Source organism: Meriones unguiculatus, chromosome 2 (assembly GCF_030254825.1).
Source record: "Meriones unguiculatus strain TT.TT164.6M chromosome 2, Bangor_MerUng_6.1, whole genome shotgun sequence".
In the NCBI taxonomy this organism is placed as follows: Eukaryota; Metazoa; Chordata; class Mammalia; order Rodentia; family Muridae; genus Meriones; species Meriones unguiculatus.
This window is the reverse complement of record NC_083350.1, coordinates 74,870,913-74,893,452: the sequence shown is the minus strand read 5'-3', so window position 1 is coordinate 74,893,452 and position 22,540 is coordinate 74,870,913. Positions and strand designations below refer to the sequence as shown.

At 45.6% G+C, this 22,540-nt stretch overlaps 1 protein-coding gene, 1 long non-coding RNA gene and 1 other non-coding gene across 7 annotated transcripts in view; 2 read left to right on the top strand and 1 right to left on the bottom strand.

Annotated features, from left to right (window-relative positions):
- Rbbp8 (RB binding protein 8, endonuclease) overlaps positions 1 to 583 on the top strand; it is an 82,699-nt gene extending 82,116 nt beyond the window's left edge. For all 5 annotated transcript variants that reach the window (XM_021645419.2, XM_060377678.1, XM_021645418.2 and 2 more), the window contains one exon: positions 302 to 583. In XM_021645419.2, coding sequence (XP_021501094.2) covers positions 302 to 399 — 98 coding nt within the window. In that variant the 3' untranslated portion in view covers positions 400 to 583. The remainder of the gene's footprint in view (positions 1 to 301) is intronic.
- A 3,090-nt stretch (positions 584 to 3,673) lies between these two features.
- On the top strand, positions 3,674 to 3,814 carry LOC132652603 (small nucleolar RNA SNORA48). Its single transcript, XR_009590200.1, has one exon. It is a non-coding gene; the product is annotated as a small nucleolar RNA SNORA48 (small nucleolar RNA).
- Positions 3,815 to 14,615: 10,801 nt separating this feature from the next.
- Positions 14,616 to 22,287, bottom strand: LOC132652149 (uncharacterized). The gene is made up of 3 exons (XR_009589632.1): positions 22,107 to 22,287; positions 21,538 to 21,707; positions 14,616 to 15,448 (listed from the first exon to the last, which is right to left on the bottom strand). It is a non-coding gene; the product is annotated as an uncharacterized LOC132652149 (long non-coding RNA).
- Between the last annotated feature and the right edge of the window lie 253 nt (positions 22,288 to 22,540).

The window sequence follows — 22,540 nt, the reverse complement described above, 5'->3', positions numbered from 1 at the left end:
CCAGGACAGCCAGGTCTACACAGAGAAAAACAAAACAAAGAACAAACCACACACACAAAACAAAAAATAAACAAAGAAACAGGATATACACTGAAAGAAATGCTGTTTTTGTTGTTTGGATGGAGTTTTGTGTTTTATTTTAAGATGGGGTCTTATGAAGCCCAGACTGGCTTTAAATTTCTGATCCTCCTGCCTCTATTTCTTAAGTGTTGAGATTACAGACCTGAGCCACCATGCTCATCTGCCCTGAAAGAAATGCGTGTCGATACTATACTGTTGTAAATTAAAATTTGTTTTTCAGGTTACATCAAAGAAGATCTTGATCTTTGCCCTCGTCCCAAAAGACGACAGCCTTACAATGCGATGTTTTCTCCAAAAGGCAAGGAGCAGAGGACCTAGATGTTGGAGTAAAACACAACAGAAGACCTTTTTTGTTTTTTATTTTAGTTATTTATAGTTAAAGTTGTAATAAACATTGATCTTTGATTTTTTTTGATCTTCTATAAATTGACTTATAAATGAGTTTTCTATTAAAAATGTTCTAAATGGCATTTATCTATCATACAAGTAACTTTCAAATGTGCACATGTTCATGTTTTTTCTTTTGCGCCTTTAAGCAGTAAGTTCGTTGGGTGCATCTTTGCTTGTGCATTCAAATGCACTGTCTACGTTTGCTGGGCTGACAAACGTTAGGAAGGAACTTGCAGTTTGGCCTCAGAGTCTTTTGGTACCTTTATATTCCTCTGGGTCTAGTGGTGTCTGAGTTACCTGGCTACATTTCTATGCCACCTATTCTAAGTGACAGTTAATTTGCCTGTATCTTTTTCTACATGTTTGTTTAACCCATATCTTGCCAGTATTTTATATAAACCAGAATACAAAACACTGAAAAGAATGTCGTAGTAAGACTTAAGTAACCCCACACATAAAATCTTGCCAGAGTTGTGAAAGTCCTTGCTTAGCCTAGGAATGTGTTGACTCATTTGGCTCCTGTTGTTTTCTCTCCCTCAATAACTATTTATCCTGTGTTTGGCTTTTTTTGTGTATTAACAGTTTACTATCTTTTTGGTCACTATATTCCAGGACCTGTGCTCTTCACAGAAGAATGTCCCTTTTAGTTCTGTTTGGTTGATTGGTTGGTTTAGTTGTTGGTTGGTTGGTTGGTTGGTTGGTTGGTTGGTTAGTTGGTTGGTTGGTTGGTTCTTGGTTTTTCTTGGCAAGGTTTCTCTGTGTAGCCCTGGCTGTTGTGAAACTCACTCTGTAGACCAGGCTGGCCTCGAACTAAGAGATCTGCCTGCCTCTGCTTCCCTTTAATCACATGCTGGGATTAAAGGTGTGTGCCATCACCAATGGTGGTTTTTCTTTTAACTCTTAAATAACCTGTGAATTAAATAATAATGTTAAACAGTGATAAGTAGATCCCCATGACAGCAGATTAAACAAATGACTGCCAATGATTTTTTTTCTCCCCACCTTTAAAAACAGTATCTAAAGAAGGCATGGTCCTTTATGACTCCTTAGCCTATTGGGCAACAAATTATTTTTCTCAATTTTTAGGTACCTTCAAAACTGATTAAAATATTGCTTCATACTGTTGCTTTTAAAATACTGAACAATTTAGAGTCAAGAATAGAATGATTCCAAAGTACCATAAAGGTTAAGTCTGGTTAATATTGGGTGATACTATTTATCCAATAATTGCTCTGAGAGGATAGTTAGATCCATACAAGTATCCTCTTGTTTAACAGCTCACTCTCCAAGATGTATATGATTAACCCCTTTTAAGAAATGATGAAACTGTCCACGGTGGTGATGGCCAGCACTCAGGAGGCGGAGGCAGAGGGATCCCTGAGTTTGAGGCCAGCCTGGTCTACCTAGTGAATTCCAGGACAGCCAGGGCTACATAGAGAAACCCTGTCTTGAAAAAAATAAAAAAGCCAGGCTTAGTGGTGCATTCCTGTAATCCCAGCACTCAGGGAGGCAGAGGTAGTTGTGAGTTCGAGGACAGCCTGGTCTACAAAACAAGTCCAGGACAGCCAAGGCTACACAGAGAAACCCTGTCTTGAAAAACAAAACAAAATGTCTTCACACGATCAGGCAGAGCTGCTTGCAACTCTGAAACACCCTGTTGATCCAGATGTCTTCAGGTTTTCTACTGTTTGAAACTATGTAGCATTTGCCTTTGTGGCTGTGAAATAGCTATGTGGTATCTAAAAATCTAGAAATCTAAAAAATCTCATAAAAATCTAGAGTCTTGTTTATGTCCTGTGCAAAAAGAAAAAAAAAAAGCCCTTGTTACTTGGTTTTGTCTCCTTTTAAAAGTTTTATAGAGCTAGGAGTGGCTGCCCATGCTTTTAATCCCCAAAGAGACAGAGGCAGGAGGAGGCCAGCCTTGTCTACAGAGTGAGTTCCAGAACAGCCAGGACTACACAGGGAAACCTTGTCTCAACCACAAATAATTGAACATTAAAAGTTTTACAGAAAACTGTATTATTTTTAATGGCCAGAACTGTCACATGAGAGCCCATGGCTGCCTTCTTCCAGAAGCAGATGTCTACAGGCTAGGAGTCCACTCCAGCAGATTCTGCGTGTTTAAAAAGCAGCCTAACCAGAGCAAGGGTGTCTGTGTGGTCAGAGTGTGACAGGTGTCTAGCCCATTGCTAATTAAATTCTTTGAATTTTATCTTGTCATTCTATGTAAGGTTGCAGCTCTGTCTTGAAGTAATGAACACTTTTTAAAGCCACTGAGCTAAAAGGCATTTAAACCAAGTGGAAGTTTATGACACAGTACACTCTCAGGCTTTCAAAGGATGTGTAGGAGCTGGAGAGACGACGAGGTGCTTAAAAGCACTTGAAGCTCTTGTGGAAGACCCAGCTTTGGTTTCTAGCACTCGGATGGCATCCATAACTCCAGTTCCAGGGCATTCACTGGCCGCCTTGGGCATCAGGCAGGCGTGTGATCACATAAAAGCAGCCAAGCACTTGTGTACTTAAAGGCTGGAGGAGCTTTCAGCAGTGAGGAGCACTCCTCGTCTAGAAGACCTGAGTTCAGTTCCCAGCACCCACATGGCAGTCCACCACCATCTCTAACTCCAGTTCCAGGGGATCTGGCCTCCGTGGGGAACAGGCACGTGATACACAGATATTTATTCAGGCAAATGCCTGTACTTAATGTTTGTTTTTTTTTTTTTAAAGAATTGGGCTTTATGTATTTGTAAATGATTTATATCATAGATGCTAGATTGTATTTCTGTATAAGTATGTCCATCACTCACTGGCTGTATATAGTTACATGTGATTTCAGGTTGCCTAAAATCTTTAAAGTTGAAGAGCTCTATTCTGATGCTGGAAATACGCAGCACCTCTTTATGAGCACTTGACATTTGAGTAACCTCTGCCTTTGATAAGCATGTATTTCAAGGGTTGAAACTGAGGCTTTTCTATAGCAACTATTTAAATGAGTTAATCGGGAGCACCTAAATATATATAGAAGATAACATGGGCATCAGCAGTGTGTGAACAAATATTTTTTTAAACCACTTAAGCAGTGAAAACTTGTTTCTCAAAGTCCATCTGGACAGATTGCTGCTTGAGAGGCCTGTGGTCTTAGTAACTGAGTCTAAATGGTAGTTAGCACATGGGGCATTCATAGAAAATTCAGTTATGCCTCCCCCTCCCTTGACAATGGGCCGAGAGACACCTTGTTGGTAGTGTTCTCGTTTCAGTCAGGGCCAGAGCAGATGGTAGCCCTTTGTTCATCCTAGCTTGGTGGCCGGCATGGTGACCAGAGCTGTTGCATGCCTAGGACTCATAAAAATCAAATCCAGGTAGTACAGAGTAGGGGGAAAAAGACAAACAGACCCGAAGATCACATGACACACACCTGTCCTCCTGTGCACATGGCACGGCGGGCCATACACAACCACTTGCCACCATGCCACACAGCAGAGATAGAGGAGCTCACTCAGTGGGCTGCCAGCTGCATGACAAGCCTGCAGCAGGAGCCGCCAGTGTGTGAGTGTGTGGTGGACAGATGGGAGAGAAAGAAGTGGAGCAGCTTGAGCGTATGAGGAGAGATGGGAACTGGAGACTTGAAGGTGGAGAGAAGCAGCCTGCTGTGAGTGGCCAGCCCCGCCACCTGGGGCCGTGGTGAGGGCCCAGCCCAAGCTGCCACTGAGGGCCATGTCTGGGGCCGGGGTGAGGGCCCAGCCCAAGCTGCCGCTGAGGACCATGTCTGGGGCCGTGGTGAGGTCCCAGCCTACGCTGCCGCTGAGGACCATGTCTGGATCCACGGCTACGCAGCGGCAGGAGTTGGTGTTGATGTCCACAGTTCATAATATGGCTAGAGAACATGGGGATGCCTTTGGTCAGGGCAGCCACCAGGATGTCCAGGGGCTGTGCAGAACTGGCCCTGCCCCTCACTGGCTGTGATGCTCTGGAGAGCTGGCTGCCACCTCTGAAACCACAGCAGCACTCAGGAGAGCAGGCCCTGCACCTCAACCAGACAGCACGGGGGAGCTGGCTATGGTGGCAGGGATGTGGGTGAGTCAGCCCCCGAGCCTCAGTGTGGGAGAGCTGGCCCCGCCACTCAACTGCCGTGGGGTGGCACGGGCACAAGCACAAGCCTCCTTCCCCCGTTTGCCACCTCCAGCAGTCGGGAGAGCAGGCCCTGCCCCTCACCCGCTGTAGCACTGGGAAGAGCTGGCCCTGCACCTCACCTGGACAGCACAGCAGAGCTGACCCAGGTGGTGGGGGTGCTAGCCTCGCCACTCTTCTACTGTGAGGTGGCAGGGGTGAGTCCTTCCCCACCCTCACCCCTCACCACTTGTGGCAGTTGGGAGAGCTGGTCCTGTGTGTCACTGGCTGCAGCACTTGGGAAAGTGGACCCTGTGCCTCACCTGGGAGCACAGGAGAGCTGGCCCCGGTGGTGAGGGTGCTGGAGAGCTGGCCCTGCCATTCATCTGCCATGAGGTGGCGTGGGTGCAGAGTGATGCGCTCCTCCACGCCTCCTTGCCGCCTGCAGTAGTCAGTCGCAAGAGCCGGCTCCAAGAGCAGGAGAGCTATTCCTGCCCCTTCATTAGCTGTAGCACTTAGCAGAGAGGCCACTTTACCTGTGCAGCACAGGGGAGCTGGCCCTGCTGGCAAAGGCGTGGATGAGACAGCCCTGAGAGGGAGAGCTGGCCCATGCTGCAGCACTTCAGAGCGAGCCCTGCACCTTGACTGGGCAACGCAGTGAAGCCGGCTCTGGAGGCACGGATGCCGGTGAGCCAGTCCCAAGAGCCTGAGAGCGAGAGAGCTGGCCCTGCCTCCTGCTGATGGCAGCATTGGGTGGGCCAGCCAGACCAGTGCTGGAGAACTCGCCCTGCTGGTGCCGATAAGGGAGAGCCAGCGCGTCGACCAGCTGAGCTACCACCCAGGCCCAGAACCAGGGCACTGAGTTGACCCACCCCAAAGTCTAAATCTTCGAATAGTTGGGATGTGTGAAAGGACCCATCCTGTTGAGCCAAAACTTCAGGGCAGCACAGGATAACTGGGAGGAGTGCCAGTGAGGATCCAATATTGATGGTGTCATGGAGGGCAAAGATCTCAAACCAGACAAATGACTCGTTGCAATGAACATTTGCAAGTGAAGATGGGTGACAGGGATATACTGTGCAACACACTGATACATGACAGTTTTCATGATGTTTTCTAAGCTTTGTTTGTTTGTGGAGTTTTGTTGTGTTTTCTGTTACGTTTTTTGGAAGGGCAGAAATGAGATGGGAGATCAGTGGAGCCTGGAGGAGATGACAGGGTATGAAAGACTGAATATACTGTTTCAGGATGTCGGCAAAAAGTCCATAGAAGCAGCTGCTCCCACTTTGCTCCCAGAGTGGATTTTCTATTTCTTCTTCGTCTTCTTCCTGTATTCCACTTCAAAAACGGTTGGGAGAGTGGCTGAGGTGTCAGCAGAGTCACTCAGTTCTCTCGTCTTTGAATGGACTGCAGAGTCGGCTGTGTAACGAGAGAGCTTGCAAGTACGGATGGAAGTGCACAGGAAGCAAACAGCGCTGCTGGGAAGAGGACAAAGGGCTTCAGATCTGGTGACTGAGAGCAGGAGCTTCCCGGAAGATAAAAAGCGGAAACAGACAAACTGGAAGGAAGACCCTGCCCTGCTCCTCGAACTGTCAGTGTCAAATCCCCATGGGCCCTGGGCTGGGTGGAGGCTGGGAAGAGCAGGAGGCTGCACCGCACCGACTCCTGTATGGGGGGAGGGTTTGGGGAACACATGTCTACTTAAAGTAGATCTAAGTCGGCAAACTTTGCTTGTTTCTAACTACTTTGCACTTAACTTTGAAAACATGTACAGGGGGTTAAATAAAGCTGAATCTTATAATTGATCACATTGGTTCTTAGCAAGACTACAAATATATTTCTGGACACGTTAAAGGATTTGATCATTTATAAGACACTATTAACTTGCATTTCTTCACATCATTATGTTTCATCCCTGTTAAGTTGGAGCTTTCAAAATCATAAGCATCCATAAAGAGGGAACATAATAGTTTCCTGTATGACGTAGTTTATAAAAAGTATAAAAATCTAAAGCCATATTATAGATTAGTAACATTAGCAAAAACAACATTTTTTAACCTTTTGAGAGTGAAGATAAAGCCTAAAAAACAAGTTCTAACACTGTAAACAAGTGAATATCTCTAGAATATATCACCATGTAAAAGCATCTTTGGAATCATGTCACATGAGTTAAGATTATCTAAGCACAAGCTGTTAACTACTTGATCTCCAGATGTGACCACATATATACATATATATCTATATATAATTTATTTTTATTTTTATGTGCATTAGTTTTTTGCCTGAATGTATATCTGTGTGACGGTGTTGGATCCAGGAGTTACAGACAGTTGTGAGCTGCCATGTGGCTGCTGGGAATTGAATCCAGGTTCTCTGGAAGAGTAAATCAGTGCTCTTAACTGCTGATCCATCTCTCCAACTTGTTCTGCTTTTGTTTTTGTTTTTGTTTTCCCTGAAACAGCTTTTGTTTCTCTGTAACAGCTCTGGCTGTCCTGGAAGTCACTTTGTAGACCAGGCTGGCCTTGAACTCACAGAGATCCACTTGCCTCTGCCTCCTGAATACTTGAATTAAAAGCATGAGCCACCATGCCAGGCTTCAGATGTCTTTTCAACACACCTACCAATTTAAAAGACTCTCTGCATCTTTATGATAACACGCTAGAATAATTCTTGAAGTAAATTCTAACATTAAAGTATTAACAGAGTCCATGGCATGGTTGTATATTGTTGTACCAGCAGAGGTCAGAAGAGAGCTGTTTCTAGAGAAATAAGTTGGACCTTAGTTGGGCAGCCACAGAAGAAAATGTCTAGGGTAAATAGATACAGTAATGAAAACTTAGTGGGCCAAAGGAGATGTCAGTGTGGCTTCTATTACAGTAAAGCAGATGACAGAAGCACGAAAGTATGGTCTTGAGGGGAAACACATATGCTTGGTGTTTAGAGACACAAAGAAATACAAGAGGTCTCAAGAGGTCTAAATATCCAGTGAGAGAAAAGACACCTAAGAGTCCGAAGAAATTCAGACTTGAGTGCCTAAGAAACCAAAAATAATCAGAACTCAGACTTCATCTTGTTAGATAGCCTGAGGAACGGAGGCAAGGACATTACATTCTGTTAGAAATGAAATGCTGAATCTCCCGAGAGTCAGAAAGACCGTTAGTGATGATTTAGTTGGAGCCTCCCACTTTATAAAAACCAACAGCGGCCTAAAGGTTTAGTGAAGTTTCCAAAAAGCTAAAACTAGATGGTGGTACCTCTGAGGACTCCATCTGGTTCTTTTCCCTTTCTAGGTGTAGGTATCAGTCCTAGAGTAGAATTTTTGGGACATATTAGTAAGAGAAGTCCTACACTTGTGCTTGCAATGTGAGAGGAGTTCAGGCAGAAGTCCCTCAAGTCCACCGTTTCTTTTATTTGCGCTAAATCTTACCTAGAGCCACAATACGCAGGTTTTCTGCCTTGAACAGCATGTACCTGCAGCTGGCCTTTACCTCATCCTCCTTCCTCTAGGTGAAGTTCCAAACCCAGGACAAGCAGCTGAAGTGCCTGTTTATCGGATCAAAGCTGAACTGGCCTCCAGGTTCTCCCAGTCCCTACCTGTCACAGGGTCTGGCTGGATTACCCCAGCCTCTAACCTCTGGCCCGGGGATTGGGCTGCCATTCTGCCAAAGGCTCTTCCCTACACGATTCAGGCATTTTGTTTATATCCCCTTTTGTTGTTGTCGGGTTTTGGTCTGTTTTGTTTTTGCATCTTTGGCCTCCTGGTTGCTGCACTTGGCTACCCTCTCTCCCTTCCCCTCCCCTTTCCCTGCACGGTTCAGGCTCAGGACCACTCTAGACCCTCCCGGGTGTGTCTGCCTCTGGCTGTGCCCTCCCACGCGTCTTACCATAAACTGTCTTCTGCATCATACCGAGAAGCAGTCTTGTTCTTTCTTTTCCTTTTATTTCTTTTTAAAAATTCACTCTCCCTCCGAAGTGCTGGGATTAGAGGCACTCACCACCGTACCCAGTTTACACGGTGGTGCTTTGATGGCGCAAACTTATTTCACTCACTTTTCCCTGTCATCTCACGAACCCAACAAGTAAGCCAATCCAGACTGCTGTGCCCACACGGCTGTCCTTCATGACCGAAGAAAACACAGAGAAGTTCAAGCAACATTACAGAAGACACCTAAAGCAATCTTATACACTAAGGAGAAACTATCCATGAGACCAGGGAAAATAAACCACACTAAGGGTAAACACATGAAATTAGAAAGTCAATCATTAACGAAAACAACCAAGAAAACAACTTTCATTAGTAATGTGAGTCTGAATGTTAAAAGTTTTAGTTTTCCAATCAAAAGACACACAGTCAGAGCTGGGCATGGTGGCCCAGGAGGCAAGCAGCCTGTGTTACCAGACCATTAAAGAAGAACTAACATCAATGCTCCTCAAACTATGCCATAAAATAGAAAGTGAAAGGAAACTACAAACTATGTTACAGAGCCAGTCATCCTGACATCAAAATCAGATAGAGACAGAGCAACCACAAATCTCCTGGATTTTTTTCAAAAACTTTCAGTAAAATGCTCGACAATTGAATTCAACTGCACATCAAAGAGACTGTTCAGCATGACTGAGTGTCCCTGCACCAGAGACGCAGGGACAGTTCGGTGCAAACCAATACATGTAATGCATACAGCAAGCACATAGACAGACTCAAAGACAGGCATGCACGGTCATCTCAGCCCAAAGCAACTCAAAAGCAGGACTATAATTGCACATGGCAAAGGCTGTATGAGACATACAAGAGCTGTATACATCTAACCAGGGATTAACTCATAGTATGGATAGGGAACTAACAGCAGTGACAAACAGCCTAGGAAGAAAAGGTCAATACATGGGCTAATGAAGTGGACAGTTCTCAAAAAATAAAGTACAAAATGGCGGATAAGCATGGAAAAACAGTCAACATCCTTAGCCGCTTAGAGATGAATCGTAACTTAAAACTACATCAAAAAAAGATGGTTCGGTGTTTAGAGCATTTGCTGCTTCTACGGAGGACTCAGGTGTCTTAACCGTCTGTAGCTCCAATTCCATAGGATCCAGCACCCTCTTCTGACCGCCACAGGCACCAGGCCTGAAACCCGGTATGCACAGAAACCACATAAAAGGTCAGGTCCTGCACTGTCGTGTACTGGAGACAGCGACAGGCTAGGCTAACCGAATCAGTCACTGCCAGGTTCAGCAAAAGACCCTGGAAAGCAAAGAAGACACTCAACATTAGTATCAAGCTCAGACCTCCGCACGTGTGGGCACCACACACATCCTACTTTGAAATTGCATCCGTCCCCAGTAAGAACGGCTATCGTGAAGAAAATAAGTAAATCCTCCAAGAATGTAGGGGAAAATAAACCCTTACATTGGTTAGGATGTAAATTAGGCTAGCCACTGTAGAAATGAATATGGGGATTCCTCAAAAAACTGGAAACTCTCACTGCTGGCCTACAGGCTTAGTCAACATTCCACAGAGATACGTAAGCAGTCATTCTCATTGCAGCACTAGTCATAACAGCCAAGTTAGAGTCAACCTGCCATGACAGAGGATGAAATGACGTTGTTTGCTGGAAGACGGATGCAACTTGAGATGATGATTAAGCAAGATAAGGCAAACTCAAAAAGGAAAATACCATGTTTTATGAATCTAAGATTTTTTGGTCCTTGTTTTATGAATCTAAGATTTTATATAGGCACATATATTTAGTATGAAAATAAAAGGTAGCCTGGGGAAAGAAAGGAGACTAGCAGGAGTGGGGACAGGAAAGAAAGAAGAAATCATGGGGGATGATGTGGCCAAAGCACAGGGTGTACTTGAAAATAAATTGATGCTTTGAAGTTCATTATTATATACAGTTATACTAAAAAATAATTTCATACAGTTCGTTTCTTAGAGGACAGGTAACAATGTAAGGGTATCTTTAAACTACTGAAAGAGAGAGCGATAGCTTGTGGGTCAAGGTTTTTGTTTGTTTGGTTGGTTTTTCAAGACAGGGTTTCTCTGTGTAGCCTTTGCTGTCCTGGTATTTGCTTTGTAGACCAGGCTGGCCTGGAACTCACAGAGATCCGCTTGCCTCGGGCCTCCTCAATGCTGGGATTAAAGGCATGTTCCACTGCCCAGATGGGTAAAGCACCTTCTATGCAAGCATGAGGACCTGAGTTCAGATCAATAGCACTCACACAAAAGTGGGCTACATGGTTCAGGATGTAGCACCAGCATTGGGAAGGAAAACACACGGGCCAGTCATTTGGCTCAGCCAAATGGCAAGCTGTAGGTTCAATGAGAGACCCTATTTCAAAAGCCAAGAGGTGTGGGATAGAGGGAGGACATATGCCATCAACCTCTGGCATCTACGCTACAGACACACAAATGCACATACATGGGCATGCACTCATACGCACACACACCACACATGTGCAAAAAAATCCTCATTGTAATAAAATAACTGACAGTGTAGAGTTCTATACCCAAAGGATCTTACAAGCTGAAATAAAAATATCTTCAAAAAAGGATAATTCATCAGCGGCACACTCACACTAGAATACTCTCATCATTTCTTAAGGGATATAAAAATGTCACAATGAAACCCATTACTTTTACAATGAACAGAGGCTGCTAGAAGAAAAAATAAAATCATCCCAAGCAAAAACTCAAAGTTGCAAAGGAAACAAAGAACGGCACTGGAAACAGTAAATATTATTGTCACGAATTCTCCTGAGTGGATGTTATAGAAAGTGTTGTGCTCAGGAGAGTCCAAAGCAACACGCTAGCTATCAGGTGGCACAAAAATACCCCAGGAGCATGCATTTGACTGACAGAGTCACAGTAGCAGAGATAATGTCTTTAATGCTAGAACCAGTGTAACACAGAGTAGATAAACCGGGGTGCGGGAGTGATTGTCTTCTCTTTCGTTTCCTCTGGCAAATTAGAGATGTGCAGTTACAGGCGACAGCCACGGACATGTCCGCTTCGGGAGCTGTGTCAGTGTGTCGGTTGTTAGCATCAGGAGTACCTTGATTCAGATGGGGAAGTTCTTGCCAGTGAAAGGGTTGTTTGCTTGTTTGTTTTTTAATCTATCTGGCATCACAAAATCCTTTTCTAGAAAATTACCTCTAAGTTTTGAAGAAAAGCAAGAACAATTTCAAAATCCAGCTGAGTCATTCGCAGTGTGAGATGCCGTAAGCAGCTCAAACATCGAAGCATACTCATCAGTCTTGACTTGTATGCTCCTCAGTGATGGCAAATGCAGTTGGGTTTTGCTTTCTCTTTCACTGAGTACACTAGGGCTATCTAGTGCATTAGTTGCACAGTTCCGGGAATACACATGAGTAGACTAAATGTCATAAAACAGTACCCAGAAGAACCGGCATGATGGCGCACACCTTTAATCTCAGCCCTCGAAAGGCAGAGGCTGGCAGATCGCCAGCCCGGTCTACATTAACGAGCTCCAGGCCAGACAGAATTGCATCCTGAGACCCCGTTTCAAAAAAGTGAACAGAAAAGCCCGGAAATTCATACAAAACTACAATCTTTCCAAGTGATTTCACAGTAGTAAGAATTTACCCCAGCGTAGTCAGGAAGGCTTTCCTGTGAGTTGCCACAAAATTTGAGTCAGTTGGGCAGCACAGTTCAATTCCGTGATACCCAAATTACTGAATCTTACATGTTTATGATATATTTTAAACTAAGTTACCTAGAGGAAGCCTCTGCAGGCCAGCAAAGTGCTTGACTGTATCAGAATCCAGAGCCGGAAGAATGGGTGTTTGTCTAGACCAGCCAACGCTTCCCTGTGCTACTTTGGTCAAGGTTGTTTTGCTCCTTTAGGCAATCTTGTGGGTAGAAGAGATGAGGGGATATGAGCCGTGTGTCCAGTCTAGCCTCACCAGCTTCACACATCTACGTGCCAGCACCTCTGTGGAAGCGCTTCAGAGAACAGCCAACAGCGTGCTCTGAGCAGTGCACCTAAAGTCTCCGGGCTTTTCATGCTCACAAGTACAAAGGCCATTCTGAGGCTCGAACGAGATGACAGAGGTTCTCACTACAGTGCCTGAAACATCAATAGCCTCAGCAAGTAGACTGTTGTTCTCAGATTATTGTCACTATTGCAGATGTGGCTGGTGAATCAGAAAGATGTGAAGTCTGAACAGAAGATGGACCGTGGAGACCAGATAAAATTTGGGGTTCTTAGGAGGATATTTCATACATGGTAAGGGTTCTCAGGAGCAAAGGCCTGAAGGCCCCAGGAGGGGTGTCACAGGTTGTGGTGGGGGCTGTAGAGACAGCTCTCCTGGGCGGGAAAGCCTAGCCCATCAGGCTGGTCACATATCCTCAGGACACAAACACACGGACAGACACACGGACATACACACACATACACACACACACACACACACACACACACACACACACACGAGCGTAAGTGAAGCTTCACCCTACACAAAGCAACTCTGATATATCAAGCCCCTTTCTACCAGGGGAAGGGTGGAGAGCGTTTGCATTCCTAAGCCAGAGGAAGGTTAAGTCTGCCATTTTTGAAGAGTAGATTTTATTCCACATTAACTGCCTCTTAATTTGTTCACAATGAAGTCAGCAGGGACTAGAGTCAGGTATCAAAATCTTCTTGGGTCTGTTTGAAAAATGAAAGGCCACATTGACACTTTTAGGAAAAAAAAAAAAAAAAAAACCAAAAACCTACAAGCAAGCACCAGGATGTTCCATGTCTCTTGATACATGATACCCTGTGTCACTCCAGACCCTGCCAAGGACAGAGCCGCCTTCAGAGATGCTCCCTAGACCTTTCAGTTCCAGAACCACGAGCTGAAATCAACCTGCCTATAGACAAAACAAACAAACAAAAAGCACTTAGAAAAACACCTACAGCGGGAAGGTTCCAGAAAGTGCACAGCCGTTTCATAATTCAGAGCCTGAAAGAGAAGCCCGTTTGCCCTTCTGCCCATGCCCGGGCGCACTGAGAGCTCTGCCAGCGGACAGGTGTGCATTTCAGGTGCAAGCTGTCCCCTGGGCAGCACTGCCTGTCCCCCCGAATGTACTGATCTGCGCGCCCATTTGTTCCAGATAGGGCGAAGGGGACGCGGCTTACATGACACCGCTGCTGAATTATCTAACGTTCGGGCTGCGCGCCCCTCCGTCCTCACCCGCCCACGGGGAAACCTCAGTCAGGGACAGCCTGGCCCTCACCTGTCCAAACACAGCCTGCTGAGAAAGGAGGAACAACGCGGGCGTGAGGAAATTATCACCTGTGGCGTCGGTGTACGCGGAGGCTGATGCCATGGTTCCAGACGGCCTCTGACAGTGTCTATTTTTTCATTCATGAGGAATTAAAAATGTAAAAACCCACAACTTTCCTCTCACAAGGAGATAAGTTACCGACACATCCTCTTTCGTCTCCTTCCTCCAAACGTTTAATCACTCAATTCCTCAGACGTGGCCTCGCTGAGTAGGCATAAAGAGGTGACATAATTTCAGGGGCGCCAGTTTGCCTCTAACCTTCCCCGAGATGTCCCCGTTACAGGTGGTTTTCTTTTTAACTCATTCTACCTTAAGAGTGCCCTATTGAAACATGCTCACTCCTGCATCACACAAAAACTTTTTACATACAAATGGATGTTTGTGTGTGTGGGTACAATGTATACTAAGCCCATCTACCTGTGCTGTGTGTGGAGTGTGTGGTGTGTATCAGTGTGTGTGTCTGTGTGGAGTGTGTACATGTGTGTGTGGTATGTGTTTTTGTGTGTAGTGTGTGGGGTGCGTGTAGTATGTGTATGTAGTGTATATCTGTGTGTCTGTGTGGGTGGTATGTGTCTGTGTAGTATGTGTTATGTGTGGTGTGTATCTGTGTGTGTAGTGTGTGGTGTGTGGAGTGTGTGTGTGTGTGTAGGGGGATGTACGTAGGTGTGGGTTGAGGGCGTGTGTATGTGTAGCTCAGGACGATTTGGGAAGATTTGTTTCTCTCCTACCACGTGGTCCTGGGGACTGAACCCGAGCAGCCCAGGCTGTGTGCTAAGCCATCTACCTAATCAATCTGCTCACGTTCAACCGTCGCCGAGCCTCGGTGGTAACAGTTCACGTGGAGAGCAGAAGGGCTTTCCTTGAGGGTGCAGTGTTGGGGAGAGGAGGAAACCGGCTGCGCCCGGAGCTGCTCCCCAGGCACTGCCGAGCACTGCCCGAGGCAGCGGATCCGCCTGGGGCACCCGCCGCCTGCTCTTTGGGCGTCTGGCTGTGCTGGGGGTGCGCCCGGTGGTGACAGGGCTCTCCTGGGAGCCGGCTGCTCTGCACAGCAGGGCTCTCCACCGTGTGGCCTTGGACAGTGGACAGCCGCAAGGCCGGGCATCCCGCACTGGTGGGGAGAAGGCCCGGGAGAAGCTTCCCCGGGAGGGGCACGGCCACTCCGGCCGTGGCTCTGCTGGCTCCTGCAGGCTGAAGCTGTGCTCGTCACAGGGAGCCCTGGATGCCAGTGGTGTCGCACGAAGTCTAACGGGAATGAAGCTGCAAACACAATCTGAGTAGAACGACCTCAACAGCTCCGGCTCCACGGGAGCCTTGCACCCTTCCTGGCAGTCCTCGTGGGTGATATAGGACAGCCCGACTCGGCAAGGCCTTTCTACTACGCCAGCGCTTCCACGCACAGCACAAAAGCAGTGCCTGGGAGTTGTGCGTCAACCAAAACAGTGGCCATTGCCTTCCCCATTGCTAACCACTGCCACAATGGGAAAGGCCGATTTTCCCTTCGGAACATACTTACCAAACTTTTCATAGGCTACAGGAAGCTGATGAGAGACAGCAGTTCCACAGCACACAGGATCCTGGATCCACTGCCTGGAGAAGGACATTAGCAGGAAACAGTGACATCTGAACAGTTACAGTTTTGCTGTTATGTTAATAATGGCCTGGTTTGTCCAGATGATTGAGGCAAGACGTTAAATAATTATGTTTAGGGCTGGAGAGTTGGCTCGGCAGTTAAGAGCACTTGCTGCTCTTGAAGACCCAAGTTCAGTTCCCAGCACCCACACGGCAGGTCACAACCATCTGGACTCCACTTCTAGGAGATCTGACAGCTATCCTGTCACCTTCTTCTGACCTTCTGGACGAGGCACATATGGTGAAAATACATAGAGGCAGGCACTTACACATGTACATTTTTTATGAATCCCTTAAAGACTTTATTGTTATGCTTTCAGATTCCACATTGCAACTAACCTTTAAAAAACTGTAGTCGTTGGCCTGGTGCGGTGGCACATGCGTGTAATCCCAGCACTCAGGGAGGTAGAGGCAGGAGGACTGCTGTGAGTTCGAGGCCAGCCTGGACTACAAAGCAAGTCCAGGACAGCCAGGGCAACACAGAGAAACCCTGTCTCAAAAAACAAACACACAAACAAAAAAGCCCCTGAAATTGCTACGGAATAGCACTACTCTGTGACAACTTCAGAGGTGTTAAGGACTGTTCTTTAGTCACCTGGTGAGATCGCTCTGTGTGTGTGTGTGTGTGTGTGTGTGTGTGTGTGTGTGTGTGTTTTGAGATGGGATTTGACCAACTAGTTGTGGTTATAGTCACGTGCTAGACTGAAGCTGGATTAAAAAAAATAAGTTACTAAAGTCAGTCAATCCTGTTTTCACATCCATTCTGTTAGCCTGTGTCTTTTTATTGGGGAATTGATTCGATTAATGTTGAAGATTATTAATGGCAAATGCTTGCTAATTCCTGTTGATATTGGTGGTGGTGGTGGTGGTATGTGTGCGTGTTTCCCTTCTTTTGGTTTTGCTGGTGTGGGGTTATTTCTTTCCCATGTTTTCTTGGGTGTAGTTAACCTGCTTGAGTTGGAGTTTTCCTTCTGTAAGGCTGGATTTGTGGATAAATACTCTTTAAATTTGGTTTTGTCATAGAATATCTTGTTTTCTCCATCAATGGTGATTAACAGTTCTGCTGGGTATAGTAGTCTGGGCTGACATCTACCCAGGCCCTTCTGGCTTTTAGATTCTCTGTTGAGAGGTCGGGTGTGATTCTGATAGGTCTGCCTTTATATGCTATTTGGCCTTTTCCCCTTACTGCTTTTAATACTCTTTGTTCTGTACATTTAGTGTTTTTATTACTATGTGATGGGAGGATTTTCTTTTCTGGTCCAATCTATTCGGTAAGCTTCTTGTATTTTTATAGGCATCTCTTTCTTAAGGTTGGGGAAGTTTTCTTCTATGATTGTTGAAACTATTTTCTGTGCTTTGGAGCTGAGTGTCTTCTCCTTCTTCTATTCCTATTATTCTTAGGTTTGTCTCAGATCTCTTACATGGTTTGTGTCAGGAACCTTTTAGAATTAGCATTTTATTTGACCAATGTATTGATGTATTTAACTGTATCGTCTATGCATTAGAATTAGCATTTTTTAGACCAATGTATTGATTTATTTCATTCTATCTTCTGTGCCTGAAATTCCCTCTTCCTTATATCCTGTTGGTGACGCTGTAGTTCCTGTTCTCTACCATAGGGTCCCCATCTCCAGGATTGCCTCAGTTTGTGTTTTCTTTATTGCTTCCATTTCCATTTTCAGGTCTTGAACCATTTTATTTCTTCCACCTGTTTGATTGTATTTTCCTGTGTTTCTTCAAGAGATTTATTCATTTCCTCGTTAAAGGTCATATCGTCTTTATAGGGTTGGATTTTGGGTCATCTTCTTGTGCTTTGACTATTAGGATACTCAGGGCTTGCTGCAGAAGTACGGTATTTGGGTTCTGGTGGTGCCATATTGCCCTGGCTCTTTTGATTGTTCTTGCATTGGCCTTTAGCCGCCTGGTTGTTCCTGCTATTGGCTGGTGGGTCACTGATGCCAGCAGAAGTCCTCGGGAGGCAGGCAGAGCCTGAGGCCTGACAATGGGGCTCAGGGAATAGCTCTGCTGGCAGTGCCCCGGGTAGACCTGAATGTTCCTGGGGTCTCACTAGAAGGGAGGCAGAGCTGTGGGCCTGACAATGGAACTCAGGAGACAAAACATAGTTCACCTCTGCTGGCTATGCCCTAGGAGGACCAGGCAGGCAGAGAATTGCTAAGGAGGGCTCTAAGCTGGGTGTTCCTGGGGCCCTGCAGGCCTCCTTTGGAATGCAGGCAATGGTGCTTGGAGGACAGCATGCAGTTCACCTCTGCTGGCTGTGCCCCAGGAAACCTTTCAAGGAGGAGACTAGCAGGTTGGGGTGGGGGTGTCTAACCTGGAAGCTCCTGGGGCTGAGCAGCCTCGGGTTCACCCGGGACCCTGCAGGCCTCATCACCCCGGGAATGTGGGTGATGAGGCTCGGAGAACAGGGCGCAGCTCATGTTGCCTAACTGTGCCCCAGGTGATCCCTATGTCTTAATCGGTGTTTCATTGCTGTGAAGAGACACCTTGCCCTTGGCAGCTCTCACAAAGAAAAACATTTAATTGGTGCTTGCTTGCAGTTCAAAGGTTTAGTTCATTATCGTCACGGGGAAGCATGGCAGCACACAGGCAGACACGGTGCTGGAGGAGGAGTCGAGAGTTCCACATGTGGATCCGCAGGCAGCAGGAAGAGAAAGACACCAGGCGTGGCTTAGGCCCTTGAAACTTTAGAGCCCACCCCCGGTGACACACTTTCTAAAGTCACACCTACTCCGACAAGGCCACACCTCCTAATCTTTGTCAAGTAGCTCCACTCCTTATAACCAGGCATTCAAATACAGGAGCCTATGGAGGCCATTTCCACTCAAACCAGCATCCTGCACAACAGCCTTGCGTGCAGTTCCTTTCCAGAGGTGTGAACAACTGTCAGAGCACGGTGACACAGACAAAGATGTAATTAACACACTTACAAAATGTTGGCCTTTTATACTCCGGTTTCTCTTTAGATTACGTAAGTCTTTTGCCTTTCACAAAGTGGTGAGTTTTGAGTATTGCTTTTACTATTTGTGTCACTTTACATTTATATAATTTAATTTTAAAAATAACCGTATCTAACAGTTTGTTTACAAAATTCCTAAGAATTTAACAATTGGCTTTCAGAGGCCAGCACATGTTCAGTTTGGCAAACCACAAAGCCTTATTTCTTTATGGGAATTAAAGGGTCTTGGGAAAGCTCCCCATGGCAATCTCACAAACACAGAAATTGGGAGAGTCTTGTCACATGGGCCCACAATGCTGTTCTCAGCAATTCCTGCTTCATTTTCTTCATGCGTCCATAGACTGAGTTATCGCAGACACAGCACTCTGAACAGCACTGCTCACAGGCTCCGGTTTCTTTGTTGTGTTCCTCTGTAGCTCTCTCTTCGGCATTATCATTTATGAGATACTCTCTTCCCCTTTCCACTCTCATTGCGCTCCTGGCTCTCCCTCCACTGCTCATGTTCCCATTTTCCACCAATTAGCGCAGCTTTTCCGTTGGCATTTTCCCATGGTTTTCTCCAACCCTCCCTCTCTTCTTTTGGCACAAACGTTTACAAGGATTCATATATACCAGAGGATTAAGAAGAAATCTACAGTGAACTCAGCTTCAGGGCATTTCCTTCTGCTTTCCACACTGAAAACCAAACATTCTTATGAGTTCAGCAATCAGAAGAGAGAAGAAAACACCATGGGATACAGCTTGTTTGGGAAGTTCTAGGGATGGAGCCCAAGGCCTCATTCATTTCCAGGATGCATCTTGAGATGGGTCCTTGAAATAGCTTTGAAGTGGCTGCCCAGTAAGTAGGCTTTTATAAATAAGAAAAGCATAGTATATCCAGGTTCAGTCAGTAATCCCAGCACTCAGGGAGGCAGAGGCTAGTGGATTCTCTGTGAGTTCAAGGTCAACCTGGTCTACAAACTAAGTCTAGGATAGCCAGGGCTACATAGAGAATCCCTGTCTCAAAACAACAACAAAGCATAATAAAGAGGAATTGGTAGAAAAGTTAGTAAGCCCTATAAAATGAAGCATTAAAAACAGAAGAGACTGATTATGAGACGATCACATTTTAAAGCCTCAATAATATATGGTTATCAAATATTAAACAATTTATGAATGCCTTTAAAGCAAAATATTATAGAAAGCTTTTCTAAAGGAAAGATGATTCTCATGAACAAATAGTGTAGATTTATTGTTTTATTATGTTCTTAATGACTATAAAGTAGGCATAAATATAACCTTCATGTAATTATGAAAACAAATGTAAAAAACAATAATGTTTTAATGAGAAATATTAATTCTACCTGATGAATGTTGTTTTCAAAACCAAGTTGCCTTTGTTAAAGTATTGTGTTGAAAAAGAAGAAAAAAGTAGTGTGTTGAAAGATTAATTGATTAAGAAATGAATTAATAAGTCTCTTCCCCTTACTGATGACAATAAATGGCAATTATGATATCTGTTTTCACCACACACAAAACATTGCTACGGAAACATCTTCATTGTCACACAAGCATTCAGAAATAACGTTTCTTCTCTCCTAATTCTTTTGTATCTGCCTGTTAACAAACAAACAAAAGAAGAAAAACCAACAAAACATATTTCCCGGATAGTTCATAGATGTCTTCAGTATTTAATTTATAGTTGCCTGAGAAAAATTTTAACTTTCTTTTCCATTGACTGGTTTTTATCTCTTTAGCTACCATTTCTATGTAACCATGAGAGAGAGAGATCTGGTGACCAGTCTCAATGGTTGCAACATGATGCACTCATTAAATACAATGATACAATCACCTCATTTGAAGATGAAGCAGACTAAACTACAGACTCTTGAAGAGAAGACCCGAATGTCCCCTTGTCCCACTCTCCAGCTATCAGCCATGGGGAGGGAGAGGCTATGGTGATCACTCCTTATTCCCAGTCACTGGTCCTTCAAAGAAATCATTTACAGTAGAGCAGTAACCCCTTACTCCAGTCCCTGGTGTTGTAGTGACCCCCAATTCATAAAATTATCTCATTGCCTTTTCCTAAGTGTAAATCTGCTGCTGTTGTGAATCATAACGTAACTATCTGCTATGAAGGATATCTGATACACAAACCCTGGTTCCCACATGCTGCAGGAGAGGTTCTGGGATACTAACTGGTGATGGGAGAACGGGGTAGAGCAGAAAGGGTAGTAATGGGAGACAGCTAGGATCCAGGGGCTGGGGAAACAGAGCAGGCTGGGTTCTCAAGCTGGAGGGACACCTGGTTAAGGCTGGTAAAAGCTGAGAACAGGAACTTCTGATTCCTGGAATCTGATATTGCTACCAAGGTAAAGAATCACTACTGTGGTAAGAATGGCAGCAAGTGACACCCATACGTTAGGGAGCTAGTCCCTCCTCCTCGAGTCTCCCACTAGCATCCTCTGTAGGAAAACCCCACAGGAATCCAGCTGGTCGAGGAGGAAATATAGTAATTCCCCTATTCACTTGTGCTATATTAGAACATCCCTCGCCCTCACCCATCTCCGTTCCCCAGTGGATGACTGAAACAGAAGTATCAGCCACATACGACGACGACTTTTATATACAAACATGGATGATAAAGTTTGGCTTATAAATTGTGCACACTAAAAGATTGGCATTAAGCTAATAATAATAATGATACAGGACAATTCTGACAATAAGCTGAACTAAAAGTTACGTAACGGTCTATACTTCATTGTGCGTTCACACGCTGTATGACTTCGGGTAACCGAGAGTGTGGGAAGTAAAACTTTGAACATGAGAGTAGATGACTGTACTGAAATGTGTGGTCTCGCTGGGTGAGGTGGCACATGCCTGTAATGCCAGCACTCGGGGAGGCAGAGGCAGGCGGATCTCTGTGAGCTTGAGGCCAGCCTGGTCTACAAAGCGCACAGCCAGGGCTACTGTCTGGGGTGGGGGGGAAGATGCCTGGTCTTAGTACTATGGCAGTGTGCATATGGGCAAGCTGAGCTGAGAGACAACTTAGAAACCACGGTACCAGTACCTCATCAGCGCAGTACTTTACCTGTGGGTGAAGATGCCGAATGAGGAAGGGAGTGATCAGGGTCCCAGGGAACTTCGCCAGAGCTCCACCCATCTCTCTTTTAGGCATCACGGTCATCATTTCTGGACATGCTCCCGTTGTTAATGATAGCTGGGGCTTACAAGCAAACGTACGGAGGAGAATCGTGTCACCTTTTCATGAATGAAGGTAGAAGCAGTCAGGAGAGCAAACTGGCTCTAGCCCAGGCAATACCCGTTCTGTGGCAGAGAGTCTGTTTGGACTAGGAAGCATACAAGTGGTCACAGATGGCCCCAGAAAGCCTAACAACGGGCAGGAGTAGCTGGTTCTGGCTGATTGCTGCTGCTTCCAGCACACTCGGCTGTTCATTTGAGGTAACTCTCTAGGACAGACCCACAAATAGAAAGGGAAAGTAGGGCATCTTTGGTGACATTTCCCCACATCCCAATCTTTCTCCAAAGATAACAGACTACACTGAGGCTCTGAAAGGACTTCCCTGATAATAAGGGCTATGTTCTCCCGGCCTCAAAGGTGCCTTCGAAAGCCAAGGATCGGTGCTTTGTATGTCTCACCAAACGACTTGGCGGAGTCATGACCCATGCATCTTTCCAGTGACTAACGACAACGAGATGCCAGGCTGCCATGTGGCTCAGGAAAGAAGGATGAACTCTTCGCAGCCGCACGAGTTACCAGACGCCAGCTCTGATCTCCCCCTGTAGACTGTGGATGGAAGAAGGTGAAGCTGTGCTCTAACCTCGGCGGCTTCTTCCGAGCACACCACGGCACTCCTCTAGTTCCAGGAAGGCACCTCACTGAGCCTCATTAATAGACTCAACCCTCCAGTGCTAGCTGCAAGCCAGGGTTTCCCTCCTCCACCCCCATTCCAAAACAACTGCCCTGAGACTTCAATATTTATGAATGAACGCCTAGGCCATAAGCTTTGTCTCGTTCCCTGACTAGCTCACGACTTCCTTTACCCATTTATTCCATTCTGTGTGTGTCTCAT